Source organism: Pseudorca crassidens, chromosome 3 (assembly GCF_039906515.1).
Source record: "Pseudorca crassidens isolate mPseCra1 chromosome 3, mPseCra1.hap1, whole genome shotgun sequence".
Lineage (NCBI taxonomy): Eukaryota > Metazoa > Chordata > Mammalia > Artiodactyla > Delphinidae > Pseudorca > Pseudorca crassidens.
Window position 1 is genome coordinate 52,262,002 of NC_090298.1, and position 23,969 is coordinate 52,285,970.

Below are 23,969 nucleotides of genomic sequence, written 5' to 3' on the forward strand. Positions count from 1 at the left end.
AGGTTTATTCCATCATAACTGTTATTAAAATAGTCAATAACTTACCTTAACTACAGGTACCTTCTGATTTTAAAAGTTACATATGTTTATCATAGAAAATTTGAAAAACAATGAAAACAAAAACAAATCTTACCTACAATCTTAGCCCCAGGCATAAGCACTATTACGTTCTTTGGTACAAATTAGACTCACACAATTTAATCATCTGTGTTTTATCTTCTAACAATCAATAATTTGTGAGATTTCATAAACTCTTTTGATAGTGTTCAATACATTTTTAAAAGCTGCATTTTTCCATCAATATGAATACAATGTAAAAAAATGTATTTAATCTTATTTTATTACATAACTAGGTTGCTTCTAATTTTTAATTATTATAATGTGATGATGGAATATTTCTGTGCATGTACCTATTTGTGTATGTCTTTGAAGTGTATATTTAACATAAAAATTTATCAGAAAATTTACCTGTGAACCTATCTAAAACAATTTCATATGTGAATATCTACATGAATGTCTTCTCTAAAACTTACCTTTTTCTTTTTAACATTTCTATCAGGCAGAGGAAAATGGTCTTCTAGAAATTCACCCAAGGTAACCAAGAGTTTCTCCTTATATTCTTTTATATCACGCATTTTCGTTTTCAGCTCATTAAAGATTCTAAAAGATTTTTTTAAATTTAAGAGAATTAATTTGCTGATAAAATACTTAAGTATATATAACTGGTTACTCATAAAATTAATCAAAAACTTTGTTCAAACTTCATAGCTCAAAATAACTAGCTTTATGAGATAAATAGTCTCTATTTAACATGTAGGAAAACTAAAAGTCAAATTATTCATAAAAGATTAGGTAACTTAACAATTGGCAAAAGTCAGGGTAAGACTCACAATTTCTGGTAAAATTTACCTTCTTTTCATCTATGTATTTCATATAACATAAAAAAGGAAATAATTTTTCCTATTATGAAAACCTAGAACACAAAATCAATACCTTGATTCAGAAAATGTCACAACCTGCTGTTTCAAATCATTGTGTAGTACATTAAGAGATTCCAATATCTGTTGCTGTTCATCCAACCATTTTTGCTCCCTTTAAACATGGAAAAACAAAACAGTATTCAAATAAAACATAATGCCAATTCAATATATATCAATGATTAGTAGTAATTATAATACAAATATACCTTTCTAAGTCTTCCTTTAACTTTTCATTCTTTGACTGAATAGTAGATAGTGCCAATTCAAGATCATGCCTCAATTTTTGGAACTAGAACAAAATAATTAAAATTAATTGCTTAGTCTTTACTCCTGTAAATAGTGATATTTCTGAATGAGAGTGAAATTTACATACTAGGATATATATTCAGAAATCAACAGCAAAAAAAAGCCTAGCAAAAAATCTTTAAAAGGGAAATTATACAGCAGGTACTAAGTTCTTTGTAATATTTCATTGTTAAATTAAAAAATATAAGGGGTTTTGAGCAATAATTTCTAATTTCATACTGAAAGGCAATTTAATGGTGAATTTTCAGTAACCAGGCAGATTAGGTCTCTTTTCTAAGGAGACTATACAAAACAGACACAAATGAATATCACTCATTCAACAAATACTTATTGATCAGTTGTTGACCACCAGGCATTGATGAAGGAGTCAGGGATGCAAAGATGAACAGAACAAAGAGGCGAATCCAAACAAAGAAACAAACTTGTAACTCCAGAAAGGGATAAATACCATAAAGTAAAAATAGGTCAAAACGAGAGTATAGAAATGAGGAGCAGGGATGGCTCTTTTAGGTAGGTAGTATGATATGGAAAGACCTTTCTGATCAGGTTAACTAACAGTTTAGCAACAGAGAAAGACAGCAAAAGATAAGTCATGTCACCATCTAGCAAAAGAATGTTCTAGGCAAAGGGAATTTTACGTACAAAGGCCCTGAGGCAGAAGTATGAGGTATCTGAGGAACATATAAGAAGACTGTGTGGCTATAGGGGATTACAATAAGCTAAACTTTTTCTAGTATCCTTTTGTTTCTAGAACACATTAGCTAGTGTTCCATTCTCCTGATATTAAGCGTTTCCATTAGCTTCTTATAATTCTAAATCTGTAATAATATAAAATTGTATATTATAAACCCTAGAGCAACCATGAAAAAAAAATGAAGAGATATACCTAATAAGCTAATAATGTAAATAAAATGCATTTATTTTGAAAAATACACAATTAATCCAAGAAAGTGGGAAGAGAGGAGAATAGGAACAGAGAAAATGTAGGACAAATACGAAAGAAAAATCAAATATGTACATTTTAATGCAACCATAATGATATTACATTAACTATGATCCAATAATGGAATTAAGTTAAATTACTAATCAAGTTATTTGTAGTGAGGTGGATGCACCTAGAGTCTGTCACACACAGTGAAGTAAGTCAGAAAGAGAAAAACTAATACCGTATGCTAATGCATATATATATAGAATCTAGAAAAATGATGAACCTAGTGGTAGGGCAGGAATAAAGATGCAGACATTGAGAATGGACTTGAGGACACAGAGGGAAAGGGGAGGCTGGGATGTAGTGAGAGAGTTGCATTGACACACGTACACTACCAAATGTAAAATGGATGGCTGGTGGGAAGCTGCTGCATAGCACGGGGAGATCAGCTTGGTGCTCTTTGACCACCTAGAGGAGTGGGATAGAGAGGGTGGAAGGGAGGCTCAAGAGGGAGGGAATATGGGGATATGTGTGTGCATACAACTGATTCACTTTGTTGTAAGGCAGAAACTAACAAATACAACATTGTGAAGCAATTATACTCCAATAAAGATGTATGAAAAAAAAAGAGCTAGGTAACTTGCCTGAGATTTCACAAATAAAAATAAAAAGTGTCAGAGCCCATACTTAAAAAAAAAGAAAAGAAAAAAATAGTTCAGTATATAAATTGCAATTCACTATAATAACTGTACCAATAAAACTTTTAAAAAGTTCAAAAAAAATAATCAATCATAGAAAGGTACCTGGAAAAATGTGCAAATATTTGGATACTAAAAACACACTTCTAAATAATCCATGGGTCAAAGATGCAATCAGCAGGAAAATAAGAAATTACTATGAACTGTCTGAAAATGAAAAGGTTAAATTTTCTGGAATAAAGCAAAAGAAGTACTCAGATAAAAATTTACACCATTAAAAGCCTGTATTAGAAAAAAGAAAGCTCTCAAATTAATGACCTTAGCTTCCACCACAAGAAACTAGAAAAAGAGCAAATAAAACCAAAGGTAAGCTGAACAAAATATAATGGTAAAAGTTTTAAATCAATGAAATAGAAAAACAAAAAGAAAAATAGGGAAAAATCAATGAAACCCAAAGCTAATTCTTTGAGAAGATCAATTACCCAGACTAATTAAAGGAGAAAAAAAGAACACAAATTACCAACATCAGGAATAAGAGAGGGGGCGCTGCTACAAACATTAAAATAGTAATGGAGGAATACTATGAACAATTTTCTGTCAATAAATTTGACAAACTAGATGAGACAAACTCTTTCAAAGTCACAAACTACCAAGGTTCATTCAGAGAAAGATAACCTGACTAGCCATAAAGAAACTGAATATATAGTTTAACATTTTCCCACCAAAAAATTTCTAACCTCAGACAACTTCACCTATAAATTCTAAGAAACATTTAAGGAATAAATAATACTGATTCCATACAAGCTCTTTTGAAGAGAGAATACTTCTGAAATCATTCTATGAGCTTAGTATTACCCTGATACCAAAGCCTGAAAAAGATGTCACCAAAAACGAAAACCACAGACCAATATCTCTCAAAAACATAGACACAAAACTCTTAATAAAATTTTAGCAAATTAAATCCATCAATAAATAAAAAAGATTAATACATTATAGCAATGTGGGGTTTATCTTAGGAATCAAGTTAATAGTTGAAATCAGTGAATTTAGAAATAAGTGACAAGGAATAAAGACACAGACCTACTAGAGAATGGACTTGAGGATATGGGGAGGGGGAAGGGGGAGCTGTGACAAAGCGAGAGAGAGGCATGGGCATATATACACTACCAAACGTAAGGTAGATAGCTAGTGGGAAGCAGCCGCATAGCACAGGGAGATCAGCTCGGTGCTTTGTGAGCACCTAGAGGGGTGGGATAGGGACGGTGGGAGGGAGGGAAACGCAAGAGGCAAGAGATATGGGAATATATGTATATGTACAACTGATTCACTTTGTTATAAAGCAGAAACTAACACACCATTGTAAAGCAATTATACCCCAATAAAGATGTCAAAAAAAAAAAATGACATAGCCCGAGGACACGACATAAACTGATTACAGTAAGTCCCCTACGTATGAACCTTCAAGCTGCAAACTTTCAAAGATGAGAACATGCGTTCCATCAATGTCAGTCATGAGTGAAATTGCAGCTGCCCTCCGTCTCCTATTTCTGACGATCCTTCAGCTCTACCATCTCCCACCTCCTTCCCCTCCTCCAGTCAGTAACTCTTCTTGCCTGTTCACTGGATGTCAGCCCCTGTATGCCAGATGTTGTACTGTACTACTGTACTTTTCAAGGTACTGTACTGTAAGATTAAAAATGTTTTCTTTAAAAAAAAAAAAGAAATAAGTGACAAAATTCAATATTAATTCATGATTTGAGAAATTCTTCATAAATTCTAATAAAAGGTAATTTTCTCAACTTTATTAATGGCATCTATGAAAAACCTACTGCTAACATCACACTTAATGGTCAAAGAGTGAATGCTATCCACTAAGATCAGGAACAAGGCAAAAATGTTCATTTTCCCCACTTTTATTCAATACATTACTAAATATTCTAGGACAGTACAATAAGCCAAGAAAAAGAGATAAAAAGCATCCAGATGGAAAGAAACAAGTAAAACTGCCTTTGTTCTCAGATGACATGACTAGCTATGTAGAAAATCTTACAGAGGACTTCCCTGGTGTTCCAGTGGTGAAGACTCTGTGCTCCCAACACAGGGGTCCCGGGTTCGATCCCTGGTCTAGATCCCACAAGTATGCCGCAACTAGAGTTTGCCTGCCACAACTAAAGACCCCATGCGGCCAAATAAATTAAAAAATTAATAAATACATTAATTAATTAAATATAAAAGAAAATTCTACATAATCTACAAAAAAGCTACTAGAATAAAGGAGTTTATCATGCTCACTAGATACAAGATTGACATATAAATATTAATTGTATTTGAATGTACCAGCAATAAATAATTGAAATTTTAAAAAAGAATACCATTTTAATAGCACCAAAAATATGAAATACTAAAGGGATGAATCTGACAAACATATATAAGACCTGCACACATCTTTTTTCTTTTTTTTTTGCACGCACCTTGCGGCACGCAGAATCTTAGTTCCCCGACCAGGGATCGAACCTGTGCCCCCTGCAGTGGAAGTGCAGAGTCTTAACCACTGGAATGACAGGGAAGTCCCTCATGGCTTGCACACTTCTATCACAATTTATAAAGTCTTTTTTTGAATCATGAATTAATATGGAATTTTGTCACTTAATTCTTTCTGAATTTATTGAAATGATAAAATGCTTTTTTTCTTTTTTAGTCTGTTGATATAGTGAATTACAAAACATTAGTGAGATAAATTTTGTAAATAACAAATAAACGGAGGCCTAAATAAATGCAGAGACCATATAGTGCTCATGGATCTGGACTGAGACTCAATATGTCTCTTCTCCTCAATTTGAACTATAGATTCAGGGCAATCTCAGTCAAAATTCCAGTAAGCTTCTTTATGGGATAGAATGACAAGCCAACTCTAATTTATATGAAAATATGAAACAATTTTGGTAAAAACAAAGTTAGAGAACTCATACTACTTAATTTCAAGACATTACAAAGCTTCAGTAAACAAACCAACACAGTATTGGCCTAAAGACAGAAATACAGAACAAAGGAAAAGATATATCCACCACATAGGATGGAGAACAAATGGAGAGTCTAGAAATAGATCCACACATATATGATCAATTAATTTTCAACACATATGCAAAGGAAATTCAAAAGAAAAAGATAGTTTATTCAACAATTTGTGCTAGAATAATTAGTATCCACGTGAAAGAAAAAAGAACTTTTATCAGTAACTCATTCCACATGCAAACGTTATTCTAAAATGGATCATAGATCTAAATATGAAACCTAAAATATTAAAATTTCTAAAAAAAAAAATGAAAGAAACTCTTTGTGACCTTAAGTTGGGCAAGTATTTCTTATATTTGAGTACAGACCTTAAAACAGGGGTCCCCAATCCCTGGGCCGCGGAGAGGAACTGCACAGCAGGAGGTGAGCAGTGGGTGAGCAAGTGAAGCTTCCTTCACTGCCACCCTCCATTGCTCCCCAATGCTCACATTACCATCCCACCCCCAACCCCGGTCTGTGGAAAAATTGTCTTCCACGAAACTGGTCCCTGGTGCCAAAAAGGTTGGGGACTGCTGCCTTAAAATAAAACTTGATAAAGTAGAGTTAATCAAATTAGGAAGATATTATTTTATTAAATTCTCTTTGTTCCCTGAATTGCCTCTATTTTCTTAAGATTCACCTTCATAAATTGTTTTGGGTTTCCACCTTTCCATTTGGAGGCATTTCACAAATGTCAATGATCATAGGCTGGCCATTCAACATTTTCTTTTCTTTTTTTTTTTTTGTAAGTCCAAAACCATTTATTTTAATTTTTTTAAAGTTCATTTCTTTCTTTACATCTTTATTGGAGTATAATTGCTTTACAATGGTGTGTTAGTTTCTGCTTTATAACAAAGTGAATCAGTTATACATATACATATGTTCCCATATCTCTTCCCTCTTGCGTCTCCCTCCCTCCCACCGTCCCTATCCCACCCCTCCAGGTGGTCACAAAGCACCAAGCTGATCTCCCTGTGCTATGCGGCTGCTTCCCACTATGCTTCTCACTAGCTATCTATTTTACGTTTGGTAGTGTATATATGTCCATGCCACTCTCTCGCTTTGTCACAGCTTACCCTTCCCCCTCCCCATATCCTCAAGTCCATTCTCTAGTAGGTCTGTGTCTTTATTCTTGTCTTACCCCTAGGTTCTTCATGACATTTTTTTTTTCTTCTTAAATTCCATATATATGTGTTAGCATACAGTTTTTGTCTTTCTCTTTCTGACTTACTTCAGAAAGGACAGCCTCTTCAATAAGTGGTGCTGGGAAAACTGGACAGGTACATGTAAAAGTATGAGATTAGATCACTCCCTAACACCATACACAAAAATAAGCTCAAAATGGATTAAAGACCTCAATGTAAGGTCAGAAACTATCAAACTCTTAGAGGAAAACATAGGCAGAACACTCTGTGACATAAATCACAGCAAGATCCTTTTTGACCCACCTCCTAGAGAAATGGAAATAAAAACAAAAATAAACAAATGGGACCTAATGAAACTTCAAAGCTTTTGCACAGCAAAGGAAACTATAAACAAGACCAAAAGACAACCCTCAGAATGGGAGAAAATATTTGCAAATGAAGCAACTGACAAAGGATTAATCTCCAAAATTTATAAGCAGCTCATGCAGCTCAATAACAAAAAACAAACAACCCAATCCAAAAATGGGTGGAAGACCTAAATAGACATTTCTCCAAAGAAGATATACAGACTCCCAACAAACACATGAAAGAATGCTCAACATCATTAATCATTAGAGAAATGCAAATCAAAACTACAATGAGATATCATCTCACAACAGTCAGAATGGCCATCATCAAAAAATCTAGAAACAATAAATGCTGGAGAGGGTGTGGAGAAAAGGGAACACTCTTGCACTGCTAGTGGGAATGTGAATTGGTACAGCCACTATGGAGAACAGTATGGAGGTTCCTTAAAAAACTACAAATAGAACTAACCATATGACCCAGCAATCCCACTACTGGGCATATACCCTGAGAAAACCATAATTCAAAAAGAGTCATGTACCAAAATGTTCATTGCAGCTCTATTTACAATAGCCCGGAGCTGGAAACAACCTTAGTGTCCATCATCGGATGAATGGATAAGGAAGATGTGGCACATATATACAATGGAATATTACTCAGCCATAAAAAGATTTGTAATGAGGTGGATGGACCTAGAGTCTGTCAACATTTTCTTTTAATTGAAGTATAGATGACATACAATACCGTATGTTACAGGTGTAAAATATAGTGATTCACAATTTTTAAAGATTATGTTCTATTTATAATTATTATAAAATATCGACTACATTCCCTATGTTGTACAATATATCCTTATAGCTTCCCCCCCCTGCCCCCCACCGCATCGCACTACATGCAGGATCCTAGTTCCCCAATCAGGGATCGAACCTACGTCCCTCTGCAGTGGAAGTGCAGAGTCTTAACCACAGGACTGCCAGGGAAGTCCCCTTATAGCTTATTTTATACATAACAGTTTGTACCTCATAATCCCCTACCCCTATATTGCCCTTCCACTTTCCCTCTCCCCACTGATAACTGCTAGTTTGTTGACTATATCTCTGAGTCTGTTTCTTTTTTGTTATATTCACTAGTTTTTTGTATTTTTTATTTAGTTTTATTTTTTAAAGGTTATACTTCATTTATAGTTATTATAAAATATTGACTATATTCCCTCTGTTGTATAATATAACGTTGTAGATTATTTTATACCTAATAGTTTGTATCTCTTAATTCCCTACCCCTATATTGCCCCTCTCCGCTGCCCTCTCCCCACTGGTAACCACTAGTTTGTTCTCTTTATCTGTGAGTCTGCTTTTTTGTGATATTCGCTAGTTTGCTGTACTTTTTTAGATTCCACATATAAGTGATATCATACAGTATTTGTCTTTCTCTGCCTGACTTCTTTCACTTAGCATAATGCTCTTCAAGTCCATCCATGAGGCTGTAAATAGCAAAACTGCATTTTTTTATGCTTCAGTAGTATTCCATTACATATATACACCACATTTTCTTTATCCATTCATCTGTTGATGGACACTTAGGTTGCTTCCATATCTTGGCAACTGTAAATAATGCCGCTATGAACAATGAGGTGCATGTATCTTTTTGAATTAGTGTTTTTTTTTTTTTTTTTTGGATATATACCCAGCAGAGGGACTGATGGGTAATATGGCAGTTCTATTTTTAGTTTTTGGAGAAAACTCCGTACTGTTTTCCACAGAGGCTGCACCAATTTACATTCTCAACAGTGTATGAGGGTTCCCTTTTCTCCGCATCCTCACCAACACTTGTTATTTGTGTTCTTTTTGACAACAGTCATTCTGACAGGTGTGAGGTGTTACCTCACTGTGGTTTTGACTTGCATTTCCCTGATGATTAGCGATACTGAGAATCTTTTCACATGCCTATTGGTCATCTGCATGTCCCCTTTGGAAAAATGTCTATTCAGGACTTCTGCCCAGTTTTTAATTGGCTTGTTTTTTTGTTTTGTTTTGTTTTGTTTTGTTTTGTGGGGGCCACACCACATGGCATGCAGGATCTTAGTTCCTTAACCAGAGATTGAATGCATGCCCCCTGCAGTGGAAGCATGGAGTCTTAACCACTGGACTGCCTGGGAAGTCCCAGCTTGTTTGTTTTTTTGATGTTGAGCTGCGAGTCATTTATATATGTTGGATATTAACCCCTTATCAGTCATAGCATTTGCAAATGTTTTCTCCCATTCAGTACGTTGTCTTTTCATTTTGTTGATGGCTCCTTCGCTGTGCAAAAGATTTTAAGTTTAATAAGGTCCCATTTGTATATTTTTGTTTTACTTCCTTTGTTTGAGGAGACAAATCTAAAAACATATTGCTATGATTTATGTCAAAGAGTGCTCTGCCTAAGTTTTCTCCTAGGGAATTTATGGTTTCTGGTCTTACACTTATGTCTTTAATCCATCTTTAGTTTTTGTATATGGTGTTAGCGAATGTTCTAATTTCCTTCTTTTACATGTAGCTGTCCAGTTTTCCCAGCATCACTTATTGAACAGACTGTCTTTTCTCCATTGTAAATTCTTGCCTCCTTTGTTGTAGATTTATTGACCGTAAGTGTGTGGGTTTATTTCTGGGCTCTCTATTCTGTTCTATTGAGCTATGTGTCTGTTTTTGTGCCAGGACCAAACTGTTTTGATTACTGTAGCTTTGCTGCATAGTCTGAAGTCAGGGAGCATGATTCCTCCAGCTCCATTCTTTCTCAAGATTGTTTTGGCTATTGGGCATCTTTTATGTTTCCATACAAATTTTAAGATTTTTTTGTTCTAGTTCTGTGAAAAATGCCATTGGTATTTTGATACGGATTGCACTGAATCTGTAGATTGCCTTGGGAAATTATGGTCATTTTAACAATATTAATTCTTCCAATCTAAGAACATGGTACATCTTTTAATCTGTTTGTGTCACCTTCAGTTACTTTCATCAGTGTCTTCCAGTTTTCTGATTACAGGTCTTTTACCTCCTTAGGTGGCTTTATTCCTAGCTTACCTTATTCTTTTTGATGCAATGGTAAATGGAACTGTTTCCTTAATTTCTCTTTCTGATAGTTCATTGTTATTGTATAGAAATGCAACATATTTCTGTATATTAATTTTGTATCCTAAAACTTAACCAAATTCATTGATGAGTGCTAGTAGTTTTCTGGTAGTATCTTTAGGATTTTCTATGTATAGGATCATGTCATCTGCAAACAGTGACAGTTTTAGTTCTTCCTTTCTAATTTGGATTCCTTCTATTTCTTTTTCTTGTCTGATGGCTGTGGCTAGGACCTCCAACACTATGTTGAATAAAAGTTGGTATTCTCATTTAAAGCTCAAAAACAAACTTTGTTTATAAATGGCTTTTTGATGGATGGCCATCCTGCTTTTCACTGGGATCCCCCATATATTAATACTTACAGACCTTTTTTCTCAGGCCATTTAGATTTTCCAGAGATTATTTTAGCTCCAGTCTGAAGCTACTTTTATACCATACTGTAGGACCCCTGGAGATAGATCAAGGGAAGAAGCTGGTACTTCACCACACAGTATAAAAATGTTAACTTGAACTTTGACTTTTGACCTCACACTACCCCTACTAAAGACCCAACTTGGTGTGCTGAGTCCAAAGCCTCAATAGTTTAATGTCTCCACTCCATATACCTCCAGTTTTTAGGTGTGTGGGTAAAAGTTAGTCTCTTGATTGCAAAAGAGAGAGGGAGAAGTTCTAGTAGTCTGTTCTTACTTTAAAAAAAATCTCCTTGTTTTTAGCTCCACACTTGAACCCTGAATTTTGAAGTACAAGGTTCCTTCAAATTCAAAGCCTTTCTCTTCAGTTCTGTAGGGCAGATAATCTCTCTTGTTATCATTACTTCTGTCTCTTGGAACACAGATACTTTTCTATTTCCATGCTCTACAACCTTGTTTAAAATTCTTCTTTGCCTCTATCTTCTCTCCTATACTTTGATCTAATAAACTGACACTTTAAAAAAATCTTTATTGACATTTATGTTAAGTTTTGGGGAAAGATATACATGTATGATCATTTAGCTATGTTTAACCTTTTCACTTTGATTATGAAGAGTTTAATCAACTAAAAATTAAGTACAAGAGTAAGGTTTACATATTTAATTCAAAATTCAAATCATCTAAAATATCCTGTTCAATAAAACGTAATTAATACAATTTTAAAGTGGTTTCATCTTACTCGTTATGGCATGAGCTTATCCAAAACACTTCTAGTTATAAGTTATTTTGGATTACTATAAATTCAGTAACTTACCTCTTCTTTTCCTAATGTTACCAGAACTTCTTCATTCAGTGGAATCACTACAGGAACAAAATAAACCAAAATTATACATATGCTTAGTTAAGTCTCAAAAATCAAGAATTTGATTTTATGGTTTCTGAGATACCCCTTTCCCTTTCCATTTATATATTACAGAACTTTTTATGAGATGTGTACAGTTTTTATGAAATTTTTTAATTTAACATCTTATATAGCCAACTTATATATCATTTTAGACAAATGTGATATTTATGCCTTTTGTTTTCAGTGCCTTTTTCTCTTCTCATTTTATTTTCCTAATCCATCAAAAACAAAATTAATAATCTACAGTGTGTTCCTTAAATATTTCTGTGGTTACATGATTCTATGCATACATATACACATATTCGTACATATTTGTACATATACATGCAAGTGTTATTAATTTTCTTATTGCTGGTTTTACAAGAATGAGATAATATCATACATATTATTCTTATTTTCACCCAAAAAAATCCCCATGGAAATCCTGTATATTCATTTGGTGTAAGTCTAATTCATAATTTTAAATCATTGTATAATACTCTGCAGGGTAAATACACCAAATGTGTTCAGGGATTTCACTACTGATTCAGCATTGACTTTGTGTCTAGTTTTTAGCCTCAAAAAACAATGACACAGGAAGCATTCTTTTATTTATGTCTTTATATATTGGTGCTCTCATTCCTGTGGGATAGATTCTCAGAAAGTGAATTTCATAGAAGGAAATGTGTATTTTGAATTTTAAAACAGGATGCTAGATTCTTTTAATTTTTCTAGAAGCAATGAACAAGAAACAGCAAAAGATACTATAAAATCTTCTAAAATTTTTGCCAGTCTAATGAGTATAAATTAATATTCCTTAATTAATTTACATAGCAAAATCAAATCCCTTATACTTAGAAAAGTTCAACTCATACTAAGAAAAGTTTATCTTTCCTAATGAAGTGCTATTTAAATTTCTCAAATGATATGCTACTGAAACTTTCTAAGCTATTTGCCATTCTAGAGGGTTTTTTAATAGAAAAGAGCTATGTACTTCATAGGCCCTGTATTAGAACTAATTATAGGTAGCCCTAGGATGGCTATACAATGAAAAGGATTCTAAAAACATAAAGTTCAAAAATCTCCCTCTTGGCAAGTGTGGCCAAAAGTAGCACTTCAATGCTAAAACAATCATTTCAACAGATACAATATGACAGGCTCTAAGAATATAAAGATTTTAATTCTTTCCAGTGTGGCAGTGTACAGGATTCACAACCTTAAGCAAGGTGGGTATTTGACCAACAGGTCAGTGTGTTCAGTGCTGGCAGTACAAGGTTTGTACGTAAAAGATTATGAAAATAAGAAAAATAAAAATTTTAAATTCCCTGACATATAGCATCAAAAAGAATAAAATACTCAAGAACAAATTTAATTTAGGAAGCAAAGAACTTATACGCTGAAAACTACAAAATGTTGCTGAAAGAAATTAAAGACACACCAATGAAAAGAAAAAAACATCCGGTGTTCAAGAAGTGTTAAAACTTAATGTTATTAAGATGCCAATAACACCCAAAGCAATCTACAGATTCAATGTAATCTCTATCAAAATCCCAATGATGTTTTTGTAGAAATAGAAAAATCCATCCTAAAATTCACATGGAATCTCAAGGGACTCCAAATAGCCAAAACAATCTTGAAAAAGAACAAATTTGGGGGTCTCACACTTCCTAATTTCAAAACTTACTACAAAGCTACAATAATCAAAACAGTGTGCTACTGGCATAGAGACAGAGATATAGACCAATAGAATAGAGAGCCCAGAAATAAAAATCCTCACTGTGGGGACTTCCCTGGTGGTCCAGTGGTAAAGAATCTGCCTTACAGTGCAGGGGATGCAGGTTCGAGCCCTGGTCCGGGAAGATCCCACATGTCGCGGGGCAACTAAGCCAGCACGCCACAACTACTGAGCTAGAGCGCCCCAACGAGAGGGCCCACGTGCCTCAAACTACAGAGCCCACATGCTCTGGAGCCCGTGCGCCACAACTACAGAGCCCATGTGCCCTGGAGCCCGCACGCCACAACTAGAGAGAGAAAACCCATAGGCCACAACTAGAGAGAAGCTCGTGCACCACAACAAAGACCCGACACAGACAAAAAAATAAATTAAATAAATATTTTAAAAAATTCTCACTGTATGATCAATTGATTTTTTTTGAATTTATTTTTTTATACAGCAGGTTCTTATTAGTTATCCATTTTATACATATTAGTGTATATATGTCAATCCCAATCTCCCAACTCATCACACTCCCACCCCACCTCCCCCCCACACCATCAATTGATTTTTGACAATGGTGTCAGGACAGTTCAATGGGGGAGAGAACAGTTTTCTCAACAAATGGTGCTGGGAAAACTAGATAATACACATGCAAAAGAATGAAGCTGGACTTTCAACTTTTCATTAAGTTTGAAAATTTCTAAAATTAATAAAAAAAATTCTTGATCAAGAGGTAAAAAGTCTATTTTAATAAAACTAGTGGATTGATGATAAAGGCCTAAAGTAAATCTGTGGCAGTAGGGCTCAATATTTAATGACCAGCTATATGTGAAATGGGAAAATCTAGAAGAATCTAAAAGGACTCTTAAATTTGTAGCTGATCAAATAGATTCCATTCAATGTGTCAGGGAATGGCAATCAGTTCATGAATCTGAGGCATCTGTAGAATAATTTGGAAAAGAAGTCTAGAAGGTAGAAAGATATATAAGTGTGATATTACAGAGAAGTCTGGTTTGGATATACAGACTTGAAAGTTGTTGTGGAAATTGTGTGTCCTCTCCCTATCCCCCCACCCTCTCCCACCCCACCCAAAATCAGATTTTGACGCCTTAATCTCCAGTACCTCAAAATGTGACTATATTGGGGCTGGATCTTTAAAGAGGTAATTAAGTTAAAACAAGGTCATCGGGATGGGCCTTACTCCATTATGAATGGCATTCTTATACAAAGAGATTAGAACACAGACAGGTAACCATGTGAAGACCCAGAAAGATGATAATCTATTAGGCAAGGAGAGAGGCCTCAGAAGAAACCAACCCTGCCAACACCTTGATCTTGGACTTCTAGCCTCCAGAATTGTGAAGGAAAAAAAAATCTTCTGTTGTTTAAGCAACTCAGTCATGCTACTTTGTTATGGCAGCACTAGCAAACTAATATAGAAGTCATTAATACAGATATAATCCATAAAAACAGAAGCAGAAAATATAATGTTGAAATAGCATATAGAGTAAGAAGCAAAAATCGCTGAACACAGTCAACTGGAGAACACCAACATTTTAATAGCAGAGTATGAGCAGTCTCTGAGATGCCCAATATAATGCTAGAGGAGGCAATAAGAAAAACAGTTGAATGCAAATTAAAATAAAAATTGTATACACATACCTATCTGATGTGCCAAAATTAAAAAAACTACAAGGTGAGGACTTCGCTGGTGGTGCAGTGGTTAAGAATCCGCCTGCCAATGCAGGGGACACGGGTTCGAGCTCTGGTCCAGGAAGATCCCACATGCCACAGAGCAACTAAGCCCGTGCACCACAACTACTGAGCCTGCATGCTGCAACTACTGAAGCCTGTGCACCTAGAGCCTGAGCTCGGCAAAAAGAGAAGCCACCGCAATGAAAAGCCAGCACACTGCAACAAAGAGTAGCCCCCGCTCACTGCAACTAGAGAAAGCCCACATGCAGCAACGAAGACCCAATGCAGCCAAAAAAAAAAAAAAAGACTACTAGGTGGTAGTGAAGACACAAAACAATGGTGGACATTGGCATGAATATAGTAGTTTAAAACAAGAATGCAGATAAAATTGGGAAGAGAATGAGGAGAAAAGAATCCCAATAACTGGGATAGAGAATGGAGAGTAAACTAAGAAGGGATGGGGGGGACCTAAAAGAAACAGGACAGAGGGGCAAGAGAAAGCAGAAGGGAGACGTAAATGAAAAAAGAGGGTACAATCCATATATAAGACCAAATACAGACATACATACCACATAAAGGAATGTAGGCTTTAATAATAGAAAAATATCTCCTAGTTGGGTATTATAATTACAGATTTTTAAGGCTTTTTTTTTTTTTTTTAAATTTATTTGGCTGCACTGGGTATTAGTTGTGGCATGCAGGATCTTCATAGCAGGATGCAGGATCTTTAGATGAGGCATTCAGGATCTTTAGTTGCAGCATGCGGGATCTAGTTCCCTGACTAGAGATTGAACCTGGGACCCCTGCATTGGGAGAGTGGCGTCTTAACTACTGGACCAGCAGGGAAGTCCCTTTTAAGCCATTTTCTATTGCTCAACCAAAGGCAAAAATATAGTTGGCCTCAGTTGGACAAGTCAAAAGGCAACATAAAATCTATGTGGCCCTTATGTAAGTAAGTATCTAAAATAATTTCTCTCTTCCACTAAGTAAGTTTCATTCATTAAGAAACAATTTACAGTTTCTACTGAGCATGTAAAACAGTGTCTCCGCCTGCTGATGCAGTGGACACGGGTTCGTGCCCCAGTCTGGCAAGATCTCACATGCTGCGGAGCGGCTGGGCCTGTGAGCCATGGCCACTGAGCCTGCGCGTTCGGAGCCTGTGCTCCGCAACGGGAGAGGCCACAGCAGTGAGGGGCCCGCGTACCACAAAAAAAAAAAAAAAAAAAAAAAGTGTCTATGAGGATACAATGATGGCTATAATAAAATCTCCATAATCAAGATTACTATATTCTAATGTGAGGCAGATATGTTCATCTATAATAATGAAGTATGAAATAATGTGTGTAAAAAAAGAAAAATAACGTGACTTCCTAATAGCAATGGAAATTATTAGGCAATTTCAAGAGGGTAAATGGACCTTGAATTCTTCTTGTGAACATTAAATTAATTCACCATTAATTTGTTTACAAAAATATAAGCCTAAAAATAAGAATCTTACTTTCAGGAGTTTCTTTCTGCCATTGACTGAGTTCAGCAGTCAAACATTTCACTTGAATAATTAATAATGACAGCTATTTAAAAAAAAAGAACAAGAGAATAAAACAAAGTCATTTCTTGTGGAATATTCATATTTATTCATAGATGAAAGCGTAGACAGTCTTAATACTTTAACACAAGTTCCTAACATAAATGGTTAACACAATAGCAATCAAAACTATAAAAAATTATCACTCCTAACAGAATTTTCCTTTAAATGGCTTATAAGTTGCCATTACACCAGCAATACAGTATTAAAAATGATCAATTCTAACTTCACCATTCAACCTAAAAAAACCTAAGTACATTAAGTTTATTCCCTAAATTAATATTCTTTTAAAAAAAGAATGTTATTTCTTGCCAACATTTTTTAAACAAATTTGCTTTAAATATGCTTTTTTTTTCCTTTCTATGCACTTTCAGAAAAATTGCAAGTATGTTTAGCTGAGCAGTTAAAAGTAAGTTTAAATATCAATACATATATAAAGACAATTATAAAATGAGACTGGTTCCACAAATCACATATAAAAACCAGTTTTACTACACAATAGTTTGTAAACTGTGTACCCCTTTAGCCAAAAATAAATTAGGATAAATGTTTCTAATATTAGGTGATTCCAATCATTGTAAATTTGATAATTATAAATCTGTGTGATAAATCTGTTGCCTGATTAGACCATAAAATTAAAACTTATGCATGCTTAAATTTCAGAACATTTTTTATCTCCTCTATATAATTTTTATACATAGACAAACAGATCAAAAATTCACATTTCAAAAATGCAATAGGTATTCCTGTAATATTTATACTAAAAGGACACCAAGTACTCTTTTTTAACAAATTTTTATGATGCAGAGTGGGGAGCTCAAAGACCCTGCTCTGGATCATAACACTGGCTGTTGAACAGTCAGAGAAAAAAACCCTAGTCTCTTTGAAAGATTTATATAATTATATAAAAATGCATTTACAGGTATTAAAATTTTTACCAAAAAAGAGTTTAACATTATTTTCTTAGAGATAATTAAATAAGAATGTAAAAAAGTTTTTTGTGAACTATACAGTGATTTATAAATGTTAATTATTATTATTATTATTACTGGAAAAGGATAACAAATACTTAAAAAGTACTATTTAAACTAGGCAAAACTATCATAATGATAAGGTATCTATATCACTTTTCCTGAACATATTAGATTGAAATATATAAAATTACTGATACTTATTTTTGAACCTATTAAAAAACTGTAATTTAACCTCATACTATACTGATGAAACTCAGCTCTTACCTTCTAAAGCCCAGCTAAAGCAAACACCCAAATTATTTGATACTGATATAAAATTAAACCCTTTCTGAAAAAAAATAGCAGTAGTATTTCTAAAGTGATTTAAACACACATATTTGAGAAATCCTGCCATTTTCTCATTTAAATATCTAACTTCTTACTTTGGAAAATGGATTGAGTTTTAATATTGAAGTTTTGAAGTTAACAGATATGTCAAAAAGAGTTAACAAAGCAAGCCTGAAATTATGCTTAAAGGCCTGCTTGGAAGGTTGGCCCTTGGCTGGCATCTGGCTTCAGAAGGTTCCCACCAACCTAACTCACAAGAGTGGCTCTCTGTGCCTAAAGTGTGAGAAAATACAATTTATGCTAAACACCTGCTTTCCTCCTGAGAGTCTGGTATTTTGATAACTGCTAGGCAAGGGGTGCCTATGTGACTATCCCCCACAAAAAACTCTGGGCTCTGAGTCTCTAATGAGGTTCCCTGGTAGACAACATTTCACACTCATTGTCACAACTCATTGGGGTAATTAAGCACGTCTTGTGTGACTCCACTGGGAGAGGCTCCTGAAAGCTTGTGCCTGGTTTCCTCTGAACTTCAACCCATGCTTCTTTTCCCTTTGCTGATTTTACTCTGTATCATTTCAGTGCAATAAATCCCGGCCATGAGTATGACTATGAGTACTGTGAATGTTCCTAGAGAATCATCAAACCTGGGAGGAATATTAGGGATCTCTAACAAAATAGGAAAAGACATTTTGTGGATTCTTTAGATAATGCTATTATTGACTATCTCAGGATACTGATTATTTACAACTACATAAGCACTTCCCTCAAAACCAAGTGTTTGGCTTACTACCTGAAAATCATTCAGGAAACTTACAGACTTCATCCCTAGTGACTCTGATTCAGTAGGTCTCAATTTCTACAACATAAGAACCACATTTCCCAAGGAAACCATATAATTATTTATTTACTGTACAATATTTTTCCAAATAAAACATTCAGTTTTACCCTGTATAAAAGAACACTATTTATTTATTGATGGATAAAAAGCTTTTTACAAAAGATGGCTTAATTTTTTTATCACCAATTTTTAGAGATCTGGTGTAATAGGCACTTCTAAAAGTGACAAATTAGTTTTTTCCTCTTTTTCTCTCATTCTCATTTATTACTGAGTATTATTATGCTCACAGGTTTTTATGTTTTCACATCATTATAATCAATTGAAGCCATTATTTCTTTTAATGCTCACATGATACTAAATTTGGACAGCCAAGTGCCTTCAATTGGTTCCAATGTCTTTTGACATGCTCCCACTAGTTTTGGAGAACTTTCATTGGAATTATTTGTATATTTAAATCTGTTCTTAGAATTTTTATCACTAAAACATTTTTAACTTTTTATATGGTCAAATGCATCTAAGTTTTCTTTTACCATGTCTAAATTTCTATTATCAGCCGAGACATTTTCCCCTGGTCTCTAACTAGATTGCACAAATAGTCTCCAGCTTTTCTTGTAAGATTTTCATAGCAATTCATCCAGAATTTATGTTTATATAATGAAAGATAGAAGTCCAATTTTATTTTCTCCCAGATGGATATACAGTTGTATCACTATCATTTATTAACTAATTCATCCCTTTCCCAAAGATTGGAACTATCATCTTTGTCATATTTTAAATTCTTAATCTGTTGCACTGAACCACTGGTTTATCTCTAAACCAATTCCATAGGTCTTTGCATTTTGAAATGAATATTTTAATCCTTTTATTAAGCTTAGGGTAAAATCAGTTAAGATTCCACACAGACAGTAAAATAACTGTGGCTACTGCACCTAACACAAAGTACGACAGTATTTGTTCTAATTTTTAACACGGTATCATAATAGCAGCCAATGAGTAATTCACTCAAAGTTGAATGTATGTGTAGTTGTTAAAAGATAAATGATAAAGAATTTATTTACAACAGATTATTCAAAAAGTTTTTAAAATACTCCTCTTAAATCAGAAAGAGTAGAAAATTTTCCAAATCATTAAGCATACAGGTATTAACAAAGCTATTATACTTGGCATAAATATAGATGACACACTTCTTATCTAAAACAATAAATTCCACTTACCTACTTTTCAGAAGAACAAAAAGAATCATACCTGAGCATTTGAATCAGTGAGTGTCTCAGTTCCAACAAGCGATAATTTGTTCTGACACTTGATTTAAAAAGTAAAGAAAAACAAGTCACACACTATACACCACAAACAATTCCTTTTCCTTGTCCTTTTATACCAATGTAATATTCCTCTAAAACAATATACAAATATCTGATATATGAGAAGAGTTTGTTTAAATTCTTTACTTCCTAAGCAAGAGGATCAGGAAGGCAGCCAAATAGGACCCAAAGTGAACAGATCAAAAGTAAAAGTGGGGCTTCCCTGGTGGCACAGTGGTTGGGAGTCCGCCTGCTGATGCAGGGGACACGGGTTCGTGCCCCGGTCCGGGAGGATCCCACATGCCGCGGAGCGGCTGGGCCCGTGAGCCATGGCCGCTGAGCCTGCGCGTCCGGAGCCTGTGCTCCACAACGGGAGAGGCCACAACAGTGAGAGGCCCGCGTACCGCAAAAAAAAAAAAAAAAAAAAAAAGTAAAAGTGGATGCTTAACTCAACACAGAATGAAAAGATGAGCATAAGAAAAACAAAAACAAAAATTAATAGCTAGGGTGAATTAGAAACGAGATAACGGAAAAATGGGAAATAAAAGAACAAGGGGGAAAACATTACAGAAAGATAACAAAAGAGGTAAGAAGATAGTTAAGATCATAAGAAAATAAAGCCATCAGGAGACATTGTTACTATGCCATTAAAAAAAATCCATAATTGTTAATAGTGATTATATCTGAGTAAAAATATGGGCAATTAAAATTTTATTTGTGCTTATTTCTAGGCGCAGTATTTTTCCATCAAAAAAAATTTCAGTTTTTTTAATTCAAATTTCTATATCGAAAAAATTTCCAAAGCAATACAAATTATCTTGAAAATACAGTAATAATACAGAGTACCAAGGATATATGTTAAAAAAAATTTTTTTTTAAAAGAAAAAAACCCCACTAACCTGCCTTGATCTGAAACCTTACTGGGAAGAATAGGATGTAAAAAAATGTCTGTGGCCTATATTATACATTACACTATTTTAAGTAAAACAAATTTTTACCAGCATACTATAGTGCACCAGAAGTGATTCTACCCCAGTAACTCAGAAAATGTACATACGCTTCAAACACAACGTTTTCTAAATTAATTCATATTTTCACTCAAACTCCATAAGTATGTGTTCTCCCCCTTTATATTCTCTATCTTGGGAAATAACCTCACCAACCACTCAATAGCCCAAACCAGGAACCTGAAACTATCTGTAATTCCCCCTCCCCATTTCACAACAAGTAACCTCCAGGTCCTTTTGGTCCAAACTTCTTAGCATCTCTTGAATCCATTTTTCTATTTGCAATGACAAGACTTAGGCTTCAGTACGTCTTACAGGACTACTACTAGAGACTCCTAAATATTCTTTCTTTGTATAGTCTCACTCTTCTGCATTCCATCTTCTTCAAAACCACCAGTTATTTTCTCAATCAAGATATCTCATCAGGTCACTTCATGTCTATAATCCTTTAATCATTCCCCATAATATACATTCAACAAAATCCTTCATGTGTTGCCCCTAATTACCTCTCCAGTCTCACTCTACATATCCTTCTTCTCCTAATTTACATGTCATACTATTCTACTTAGAGTTCTCTAAACTCTCCCAACATTTATATATTTTGTTCTTTCTGCTTTGTATACCTCTTCCACTTTCACAGGCTAACTCCTATTTATTCTTTAGAAATGAACTCAGTTATTTCCTCTTTTAGAAAGCTATCTTTGGCCCCTTCAGTCTAGGCTTAGTACTCCTCCTAAGTATAGTCTTTGAACTTTACCACCACACTTCTAATATAATTTGTTATTGCCTCCATTAGATGATAATCTTCTTCAGGGTAGGGACTGCCATAATTTTCTCTCTTTCTACAGCTCACCTAGTATAAAGTTTCTTAAATGAATGCTTATAGGTCTAAAAAATATATAAGTATTTATCATATAATGGCTTTCAGAATCCAGCATAATTATTTCTTTCCTAAGTCTATTATTGAAATGGAATTCAATCTTATAGTAAGTAATTGGGATATCACTTTCATGTCTTGATACTTACTTCTTCCATATCTTTCCACATTTCTTCACATTTTTTAATAAGCTCTTCTTCAGCATCTGTAACATCTTCCACATCTGTAGTACTATCTGGATCTAGATGTTGCTGATTCACTGACATGTGCCTTGTGATTTTCTTAGCCTTGTGAGAAAAACTAAAGTATAAAAAATAGTCATTTAATAATATTTGTTGAATACCCATTACTTGTCAGATACTCACCTAGGCGCTAACGATGTAACAGTGAAGAAAATAGGCAAAAATTCCTCCAACCATGGAGCTTACATTCTAGGTGAGGAAAACAGAATAAACTAAAAAGATTAAAATAAATATAAAGAAGCTATAATAAAAAGATTTTAAAAATATAGTGTTGCATATCAAATAATTTGTAAGTACAATGAAGAAAAGCAAGACAAGGAAGAAACACAGGGAGTGCTGAGACAGGGGCAATGTAATTTTACGTAAGGTGGTCATATAAGGTCAATGAGAGGTTGACAACTTAGCCAAAACATGAAGGAAACAAGGAAGTAAGACCTGTGGATATTTAGGGAAAGAGGCTCCAGGCAGAGGGAAATGTAAGTACAAAAGCCTTGGGGAAGGAACATGACTGCTGTGTCCTAAAGCAGTAAAGTAGCCACGGTGATTAGAGCAGAGTAAGGCAGAGAATACAAGATGAAGTCAGAGAGATAATAAGGATGAGATCATGTGGGCTTTGCAAGTCATTTTAACGATATAGGCTGGGATGTTAAGTGATTAGAGGGCTTTGAACAGAGGGATGACATGATTTGAATTGTATTTTAACATTATAACTCTGGATAACTAAAGCCAGTAAGGAGAGAAGTAGGAAAACCAGTTAGAAAGTTACTGCAATGATCCAAGTAAGATGGGGACCAGCATAATATTGAGAGAGTACAAAATGTCCAATTCTAAATATATTTCCAAGATAGAGCCAAAAGGATTTCCTAGCAGTCTGTTTACAGAGTGTCAAAGAAAGAGATGAATCAATTATTATTTTAAAAGTTTGGGCCTAAGCAATTGGAAAGATGGAGTTGCCAGTTACTGAGATGGGGAAGATGATAGAAGAAACAGATTCAGCAAGGCATGAGATGCTGATTAAGAATCCAGTTCAGGACGTGCTAAATTTAAGGTATCTATTAGTGGAGCTGCTATTTAGGCAACTGGATATACATGTTTGCAGTTCATGGGAAAGTTTCGAGCTAGAATTTGAGTCACCCCCATACAGATATTTAAAGCCATGAGGCTAGGTGAGATCAGAAAAGGAAGAGTGTACAGATAGAAATGAGAAGAGTTCCAGACCTGGAGAGACTGAAGAGATGAGGAAATAGTCTGAGAAGGAGTGACGCATAAGGTAAAAGGAAAAAAAGAGTATGATATCCTGAACTCCAAGATCAGTGTTCAAGGAAGGAGTGATGAACTATCAACTACTAGTGATAGGTCAAGTAAGATAAAAATAGAGAATTGACAATTTACTTGGCAATATGGTTAAGGGACTGTATTTTCCAAAAATAGTCAGCAATATTTCAGGTTGTCACTCCCCAACAAGAGGCAGAGCCTCTTTACCCTCCCCCTTGAACCTGAGTATGCCTTTCTGACTACTTATATGAATAGAATACAATGAAAGTGATGTCACATGA

At 34.6% G+C, this 23,969-nt stretch overlaps 1 protein-coding gene across 4 annotated transcripts in view; it reads right to left on the minus strand.

The window, feature by feature from the left end:
* Positions 1-23,969, minus strand: part of CENPK (centromere protein K) — a 60,461-nt gene that overhangs the window by 27,330 nt on the left and 9,162 nt on the right. For 3 of the 4 annotated variants that reach the window (XM_067730822.1, XM_067730818.1, XM_067730820.1), the window contains 7 exons: positions 22,321-22,471; positions 20,232-20,288; positions 16,761-16,833; positions 11,782-11,828; positions 1,187-1,269; positions 994-1,092; positions 534-660 (listed from right to left, as the gene is read on the minus strand). In XM_067730822.1, coding sequence (XP_067586923.1) covers positions 534-660; positions 994-1,092; positions 1,187-1,269; positions 11,782-11,828; positions 16,761-16,833; positions 20,232-20,288; positions 22,321-22,437 — 603 coding nt within the window. In that variant the 5' untranslated portion in view covers positions 22,438-22,471. Of the gene's footprint in view, positions 1-533; positions 661-993; positions 1,093-1,186; positions 1,270-11,781; positions 11,829-16,760; positions 16,834-20,231; positions 20,289-22,320; positions 22,472-22,536; positions 22,603-23,969 lie in introns of all 4 variants that reach the window. The other variant, XM_067730819.1, reaches the window with a different exon arrangement.